Source organism: Amphiura filiformis, chromosome 12 (assembly GCF_039555335.1).
Source record: "Amphiura filiformis chromosome 12, Afil_fr2py, whole genome shotgun sequence".
NCBI classification, from domain to species: Eukaryota; Metazoa; Echinodermata; class Ophiuroidea; order Amphilepidida; family Amphiuridae; genus Amphiura; species Amphiura filiformis.
Window position 1 is genome coordinate 5,213,475 of NC_092639.1, and position 9,432 is coordinate 5,222,906.

General features: G+C 36.7%; 1 protein-coding gene across 1 annotated transcript; it reads right to left on the reverse strand.

Moving 5' to 3' along the window:
- Positions 1-3,603: 3,603 nt before the first annotated feature.
- LOC140165577 (monocarboxylate transporter 12-like) lies at positions 3,604-7,760 on the reverse strand. Its single transcript, XM_072188862.1, has 4 exons — positions 7,568-7,760; positions 6,946-7,086; positions 4,414-5,220; positions 3,604-3,962 (listed from the first exon to the last, which is right to left on the reverse strand). The coding sequence occupies exons 1-4, from the start codon at positions 7,758-7,760 to the stop codon at positions 3,844-3,846; spliced, it is 1,260 nt and encodes a 419-aa protein (XP_072044963.1). The 3' UTR covers positions 3,604-3,843.
- Between the last annotated feature and the right edge of the window lie 1,672 nt (positions 7,761-9,432).

Sequence of the window (9,432 nt, forward strand, 5' to 3'; positions counted from 1 at the left end):
AACATAATGACCATAAGTATATAAAAGAAAGGAAATGCAGCAAGGAATCCAACCAGCATTAACAATTCCTGCAAAAATGAACAGTTTTGAGAAAACACAAAATTTGGTTTCTTTAAGTTTGATTTGAAGGTAGCAAGAGTCCGAGTCAATTTGACAGAAGAAGGGAGTTCTTTACATAGTATGGGACCTTGCATTTTGGAAGAATTGTTTGCAAGGGCAGTGTTAGAAGGAAAGATAACATGTTCGTGAACATTCCTAGTATTGTAAGAGTGAGACAGAGTGAGAGTGTTGAAAAATTGTCAGGGACTACATCCGGAGGAAGAAGGTCATTATGAAATTGATACATGAATGAAGCCAGTTGGAGTCTATAGAGATCACAAACTTTCAAAGTGCGTAGTGAAGAGAAGAGAGGGTCTGTGTGGGCAAGCCAGAGGGAATTGGTACAGCTTCTGATCACTCTCTTTTGAAGAAGAAATGCAGAGTCTAAGTTGGCATTGTTAGGATCAGCCCACACGAGAGCCCCATAGGATAGATAGGGAAGAACCAGAGAGTTGTATAGAGTGGTAAGTGAACTAGAAGGAAGAAAATGGCGGACCTTTCGAGTCACACCGTTGTATTTAGAAACTTAGAGCATAGACCGTGAATAGATGGACGGTCGTCTGGATAGTGATTCTATAGAAATTTCACATTATGCTGAAACCATGTACGTCTCACTCGCACCTGTTGGATTAGCGTGTTTGAAAGAAGCGGCATTCAATCGAAGTATACACGTTGTCTCTGACACAGTTACGACTGCAATGTAAACTCTGTTGTCGCAAAACAATTATAGTTACAAGAAATGAAATGGTAAAAAACCCTTATTTGCTGCAGTTTCAAGTTAATTAAATAAATACATATATTCACCGTTTCGAATTTATCTAACACTACCTGTTACTCTGGCATTGAATGAGTTTCAATTTGCGTTATATAAGCCTTGGTCTCAACGTCACACTTACACGGATGCTCCGAGCGCAAAATTCAGTTGGATTGCGACTGATAATGCAATTGAGTGGACGAGAGTTGGGTTATTGACCATTTTTTTACGGTAAATCGATTCGATGGCAGGTTTGAAGACTATCTTGCCTTTGTGTTTGTGCGAGACGATCATAGCTTCAAAGGATATGCCGCAGATGACCGTCCATGTCTTCACGGTCTATGCTTAGAGACATGTTGGGTATGTGAGTGCCATGAGAGATTATGATCTATTAGTAGGCCTAGGAATTTAGTTGTATTAAGGCGATTTAATACCCCGATTTTCATCAGTACCCATCTTCTTTTTTTTGTTGCAAATTTATAAAGTATATAAATATGTTCATCATCTCATGTCCTGAACTTATAAAATATCTCTACATAAAAAGTGGTTTTAAACCATTTTAGAAAATCATTTTAGCCCTATATATTTTTTTTGTTTACTGTATCCTGGTAACTGAGATGTGTGTTTCATAACAAACCATGATTTATTCTATTGAACATGTCCAAGTAGAATACATGAATAGAATACATGAAATCCTTTGTTATACTATCTATAGAAATATACTCACTGATTATAACACTGAATAAATTAAATAGGCCTAAATAATCTCTTCCACATAGACAATTTAATATACACCATGTATGTATCTTCTATAATATGTTGTTAGGAAAAGAGATTAAAAAAAAGGCTATAAGGTCATCAAAGGTCAGGTTATAGGTCAATTGGTTCAGGTCAAATTCAGGCATCAATTATGAATACATGTGATAGTCTGTGATATCATACATGTCATAATGAGGCATCAATTTTGATATTTTGTCTGTTACTGGATATATAATGGAAATGTGTGAGGTGGATATACTAAAATACCTTGGGATGTAAATGGTGAGTACAATTTAGATTGCCTAGTTGAGTTGGATTGGGCAAATAAATATAAAATAGTTACCAAAATCACAAAAATGAAGCTTACGGAAAACTACCTAATATGGTGGTATAGGTGACAAAAAATACAATCTTTTTCAACATTGCTGTAGTGTGGTTGTGGTAACCTGTTACCTATGGCTTAATTAAGTTTCAGTGACATAGTGTTGCAAGTTCAAAATACAAAATATAGCTCGACATTGAAAATAGAAGCATTTTAACCGGTTTGTTTTTTGATAGTTGTGGAGCACCAAGTTCATGAAGTCATAAAAGAAATCAGGGACCACTTATTCCCATTTTACATATCAACATTATTTCCCTAATGTGTTAGCAACACATATCCAAAATTTTAACGAAATCCGTTGATAGTAAGCTTTCCAAAATGAAATGAATTTAAATCATCAGTGATGTACCTCCTTTTGGCTTCTATCTTCAAAAGCATGTAAGCTACATTGTTACCGATGCCACCAATAAAACGAGAAGATTTGCCCCTTCATTTTGCATACCACTTTGTCCAATTTTTTTTTGTAATTTCTTCACAAAATGCAAAAAAAAGAAAAAAAAAATCAATGGGTGTAGTACCCCTTAACATTTTCAATTGGGGTATCATCTATTTTAATATCATATTTAATATCAGGCTTATTACTATGTTTATTTTTAAATATAATTAGTTTTCTTTATGTTTAGTGATAATTTATTCAGTTTAAACCAGTTTGATGTTATTTTTAGATCCCTATTTATGTTTTGTTGGAGTATCTGAGGGTCAGAGTGAGAAAATAAAATGTTGGTGTCATCTGCAAATAAAATAAAGTGAGGAGTGGAAGTAGTGCAGGGGAGGTCGTTGATATAAAGTAAGAAGTGTAGAGGACCCAAGATAGATCCCTGGGGCACACCACAGGTTACATTAATGGATTTAGAAAGGCAGTTATTGAAGATGACACGTTGATTTCTACCAGAAAGATATGCTTTGATCCAATTGTTAGCAAGGCCTCGGATACCATAGTGGTGAAGTTCTTGAAGAAGAATGTTATGGTATCAAAGGCCTTACTAAGATCTAAGAAGATACCAATGGTGTGCAGCTTGTTGTCAAGATTTTGAACAATTTTACAGTAGATGTCATTAACTGCCATATTAGTTGATCTGTTTGGTCTAAATCCCCCGGCTAAATCCAAATTGATGCTTCGAAAGGATATTGTTTCTAGTTAGAAAATCCTGTATCCGGGTATACACTGTTCTTTCCAAGAGTTTGGAAATGGCGGGAAGGACGGAAATAGGCCTATAGTTTGTGAAATCATGTTTATCACCAGCTTTGAAGATGGGAGTAACATTGGCACATTTCAAAGAGACAGGAATAGTGGCTGTTGAGAAGGAGAAGTTGAATATGAATGAAAGAATATTGCTGATTGAGGGAATAATTTGTTTCAGGAGAATGTTACTGATGTCATCGTTACCACTACTAAACTATGGCTATTTTTCAGATCGGAAGCTAATTTGGTGATTTCTTCTGGTGAAGTTGGTCCAAGGAAAAAACTGTGAGGAAAGTCGTTAGATGAAAAGGAGTGTTTGAAATCCGGAGGGGGATCTGGGATTTTTTCAGCAAGAGTACTACCAATGTTATTTAGCAAAAAAATGAATTGAAACTTTCAGCGATTTGTTTATTATCAGTAATTTTAGAGCCATCATCAGTCATGAAAAAGTCAGGTGATTTAGATTTTTTTATTACGTCCACTGTTCAATAGGCTTATTGTGATGTGGAGGGAGTTTTAAAAACACGAGCCCTTAACAAAATATGATGCGTGATGCATTGACGTCAGAAGTCAACTCATCTATAGATTTTATTGGCAAGACAACAAAAGCTTATATTGAAGTAAAAACAGGTTGAAATAGTTTGTTTAGTATGCTTTGAATAAGGATCAGCGACTAAGGACATGCCACATGTCTTCTATTCCTAACGTCAACATTACCAGCGACGAGACGGCGGATAGTCCAATTAATGAATAATGGAAAGATCCAGATATATCATAGAGCCAACCTGAAAAAGAACAGGAAAGTAAAATCAATCACTTTAATCGTTAAATTTACAGTTACCATAACCCCAGCCTCCATTATCTATCGCTTATTCCCTCTTTGTTGTTCTTTTCCTGTCCATCACCCGGTCCGCAACTCTTTAATTTCTATTTCTTTTCTTTTGACTTAAAATTCATACAAATTTCACTCGTTTTAATTCCTGAACCGCCCCTGAAACTTTATTGTGATTATTGTGGTATTTGAGTGTGTTGTGGCCTGCATCATATATCGTGATGCTACTTTCAGCCAGTAAAAACTTATTTTCATCCTCATTTATTAAAAGGATCTAGATATTTCACAAACATGTCCAGGCTAAAACAAAACAGAGGAGAATAGAAACTCTTTACTAAGTTTTTAAACTTAGTAAAGAGTTTCTATTTAAAAATAGTAAAACTGAATCCTCTCTTTGTACTTACCACTTATGTAGCCACAGGATAAATAGCCCACGCCAATGAGGATATGCGCACACGCAATTGCGTTTATTGCGTCCTCCTGTCCAGCAGTTTCATACACACCAATAAAAACTTGTGATCCTAAAATACCATATGCAGCACCAATCGTAAAGCTTGCTAAACATAATGTAGCAAACGAGTTTGCAAAATACATTCCTGTGTAAGATGTGACTGCCAGTATAGAACCAATATAGAAGAGATGTCGGTAAGATGTTTTACCTTGAAAAATTGCCATAATGATTCTGACGAAAAGCATTCCTATTCCACTTACAGTAGTTACCGTAGCAGCATCATGTGGTGAAAGCCCTTTACTTTGGGCTACAGAAACCAAGTATACCACTAATCCATTAAATATATAACCACTTACAGCGCTTACCAAAAGAACGATTAAGAAAGGTCCATTGGTAAGTAAAGAATTGTTGAAGATGTTGGCAAGACAGGTTTTTAGAAACCCATCATTACTACTATCGTTGTCAGTCTCTGTATCTGAGGAGTCACTGACACATTCGTAAGACATATCAGCTTGATTAGTATGCTCTAATGGTGGTCTGAGGAGGGCAGCAGCTACTACATAATGAAAATTCAACGCACCAAGTAAGAGCATTGCACCTCGCCATCCATAGGTGTCAATAAAAAGTTGTGTTATTGGTGCAAACGACAAAATAGATAGTGGTAACCCTGTAGTGACGATGTTGGCTACGGTAGTGTACTGCTTGGTGAAATAGGATGGAACTATACCAAGTGCAATTGCGTTTCCCATGCTACTAAAACCTGAAATAAAGAAATGATGTATTAATAATTGTTCTCTCTAAAGCTTTGTAATGTATTCTAAGCTTGGATTAATAAGCTGTTTCATAAGAAAAACATAAACATCTACCAAAAGTAATTAGCCCCTTTAAATAATGGCCATTATTCCTCAATCGTTGATTGTATGCCAAATTTGGAATATGCAGTCGAAACAGAATTAATATATGCGCATTATGACACCTCATTTGTTCCAATGGCTTCAATATTGATGCCGCAGCGTACATTTCAATGAAAGTAACCCAAGACAGGAGGGTGAAAGTGCATAGGAACAATGCCGGAAACTACGTCACGCTATTGTTCGACTTAAACTACATCATTTTTAACCCCTTCCGTTTCCGTTAATACAGCTTTAGTCTCCTCCACCTTCGCAACACGGTACGTGGAGTGACTGGAATCACAATGACAGCGGAGGAGAATAATAGCTGCAGACAATTTAATTCTATCAAGCATATAATACCTGAACAATCACCGTCATTTGATCGATTTACTACAGAATATATTGTATACACAAAATATAATTTTAAAATTGTAAACCTGTTAATTTATATACTTGTGTACTAAAGTATAAGGACACGTGAATAAAATCATGTAGAAGACAAAATGGCCGCTAATCCGCCTATTGTCTAGACTTAAACTACATCTTCCGGTTTGTTACGTAATACTAGGATGCCCATGGTTGCCCAAGATTTGACAGTTGCCGCAAAATCCTATTGCCTTGTATTCAGTATCCAATGTAGGAAATCTGATCAGCTCTCATTTGATTTTTCTTATTTTTCCATGCATTTGCAGGGGATCAAAACATGCGATAATCAATAACAATCGTCATTATTTACATCAGCGATCATTAGGCCCTGCATCATTTTATCGATTGGCTCCAAACAAAGGATTTGAACCGGTGTCCTTCACCGTAGTTATGGCGGAGTGCAGTCCATTCAATCAAATCTTGTCAACAACCTATTTGATCGTAGTGCAGGGTTATGTGTGTGAGACGAACTGTCACAGTAGATTGCAATCATACTTTTGTTGAATGCATTTGAGTAGTCCGCCATATTTACGGGATGATACGTCACATGCGAGGCCTCTATCCACGTAATGTCAAATTGACACATGAAGATTTCAATGTTGTTTTCTGACTAGGTTCTAAATGGCAAAGTGTCCTTTCAGTGGTAAATTTTTATTCAAAATTTACTGATTGGGAGGTGCTCACAACAGATATTTGGTCTTCCACTTCTAGCGACCTTCTTGGTCACAGAAAACTTTGAACTTGTAATGTTTTAATTTGGGATTATGTATAAACAATGACCACTGATGTGAATAATGACATTTTGTGTTTGATTGATTAATACATCTTTTGACCTCGTCCTTGTACGCAGCACCATCAATATTGGGACCATAGCAAACTTCATATTCCAAATTTGGCATACGATTAACCGTTAAGGAATAATTGCCATTATTTAAAGGGGGTTATTACTCTTTGGTAGATGTTTATTTAACCATTGCATTATTTGAACGTTCTTCTTTCTGGTGAATTATGTCAGAGACATGACAAAACAAGTGGCCTGCGGTAGTAAACAATGACTCCATTATTTTGCGAGTACTCATTAATTCTAATTGTGCTTCCTTCAGCAAATATTCTCATATACATTTTTTTATAACAATGTTAATTATCCTGTAATGAAAATAATTTACCTGTCAGAAACATGGCAAATATTAAGACAGTAATATTAGCAGCTATAGAACCGAGAACCAATCCAGCTGCTGACAGAACACCACAGGTCATAATGACAGTGCGAGCTTTGAAGATCTTTGTCAGAGGTTGTGCAGTAAGTCCTGAAAATCATACACAATATTGGGGACAGTTAATATTATAATCATGATTTTAAGAATATGGACCATGTTTCTAAGAAACCCCATCAACAGTTTGCTTATCTGTGGTAATTTTAAGTTTATATATTGGTGTAAATTTCTATCTACAAGACGTTTATGTAGCTCAAAAGCTCTAAACTCTATGAAGTTGGCCTTTTACATTAACTCGTTGTTGCTCTTGGTATCATTGTTGTTATTGGAGATGGTCGTGTTGTATGAAGACGTATGTATGTGTAATGGCTTACCAATAAATATTCAGTTGAAGAGACTTGGACGCATTAGAAATTTGTTACTTGCAGTATGTTAGTCTTTTTACACTCATGTAAATGTTGCCCTTTAACTCATGTTGTTCTTTATTTTAGCTTTGTTGGTGGTGGTAGCATTGCCATTGATTTAGTAACTCTTGTCAAAGGTAATTGACACCGAAATGATATTGGCTACTTACCTACTAAATGCATAAACATTATTAAAGACGCAGCAGTCCCGACGGTGCGCGCATCTGATTCAAACTGTTCCTTCCAGACAGGTAGTAGTACACCAATGGCTTTTGTTATGGCACATTGTAAAAACTCGATGGTCCAGATTGCTAACACTATCAATATTGGATGGGTTTCTTGATGGTTGCTGCTAGAATCCATTGTATTACATTGGTCCCAGGTGAAGGGTATTCTGTGGGGATAATGTTGAATGAATATGAAAAGTACCCGCACCTGGTAAACAGGGTCATGAGGCATGGAAGATGCCGTCCCAGTTGTTGAGTTTTGCTCCCGCGACATTTTTTGCAACAATCACCCAATTGTAAGCGAATCTCCCCATTCCGTTGTCCCCGATAACAAAAATATGGTGCCACCACTGTTCTTAATAAATAAGAAGTCCAATGGTGGCACATTTAGAGGGATCTACACAAGTTACACAGAACGCCACACTGTAAAAATCGGTGACGTGTGACGCGTTTAGATGATGTGACATGTGACGCGTTTAGAAACTGAACACAGCGTTTAGCTGGGAAACTAAGTGTTTAGCTGGTAAACACATAAATAAATATTGATATGCTAAACATAGTGTTCATGATTACACTGTCTCGGTGTGTTTTTATTTTAGGAAAACCCTAAACTTACACAAGATAATCATATCAGCTTTTCCATTTTGTCTTTTGGAAAATGAATAAACCATAACAACAAATTCGTTTATTTTGGCTCACCGTATAATGTAAGATAAACGTTTCAAAACATCCATCTTCGGGTCTTGCCTTCCGAGCGACTAACATGCGAACCATACCTCAACAAGACACCGATTATCTATGGTAATGGTCTGTTTCTCACCCTTTATCTACTACGAAATATAGGCCTATTGGTCATCCTTCACCCCGGGCCTTCACCAAGCAATAAAAATGCTTATAAAGAAAGAAACTTATAATTTTTCACAAGGTCATACATGTATCTTAAAATCCTGATCATAAAAACGAACAAAAATTACACACAGGATTATTTCAATGCTCTATTCTAACACACACTCCACAGCAAAATGCACTGACACGGAACAGCTTCCTAGACCACATTCACATGCGAATAATTGGCACCCAGCAAAATAAATCTGTAAGAATGCATACAACCCCGCATACAACCCGGGGGCACTGTAATGGTGAAGGGGGGTATCAGGCGCGTACGTCCGTGGACTCACAAAAAGCACCCTAAACAAGTATTGCTGAGACTGAAATTTGCACCCCTAAACAAGTAGCGTGATTTGCTACCCTAAACAAGTAGTTGTCTTTTCTCTAACCCTACAATTAATTGATGCAATTATTACCCCTAAACAACACTCAGAAACATAAAAAAATAAATAAGAAGCTGCTGCCTTGGTCAATTTTGGAGATAACTTGGGCCAAAAACGTATTTTTGGGGTGACAATCAAGTCCAGCAGGCCGCGACAAATACATTAGAAGACCAGTGCCCAGTAATGCTGGAATTAATGTTTGGGTAAATTCTCAGTGGTAGCATTTCGATTTGGATTTGGAAGATACCTTCTCTTAAATAACAGTATTGCGAACCACCAGCATACATAACTCGATGTAGAGAGTCTTTCCTATTCAGAGGAAATATTGCAATTACACACCTTATTGCCTTTTAACAATAGGCCTAACCATTGACACTAGCACATATCAGAGAAGATGTAAGAAAAGGAGGAGAACAGAATTATATCCTTGAGATAATCCCGTAGGTAATCCTGTTGCACCTATTCATAGTCCTTTATTCTCAAGTGGTGGGTTAACCAACAATTAACAATGAGAGGACATTCCTGAACCTCGTTCTG

Coding starts and splice junctions, on each gene's coding strand:
- LOC140165577 (XM_072188862.1), bottom strand. CDS start 7,760: ATGGATTCTAGCAGCAACCATCAAGAAACCCATCCAATATTGATAGTG. Junction 5,221..6,945: donor ATTTGCCATGTTTCTGACAG/GTAAATTATTTT, acceptor TCTTTATTTCAG/GTTTTAGTAGCATGGGAAAC. Junction 3,963..4,413: donor ATCCTGTGGCTACATAAGTG/GTAAGTACAAAG, acceptor GTTCTTTTTCAG/GTTGGCTCTATGATATATCT.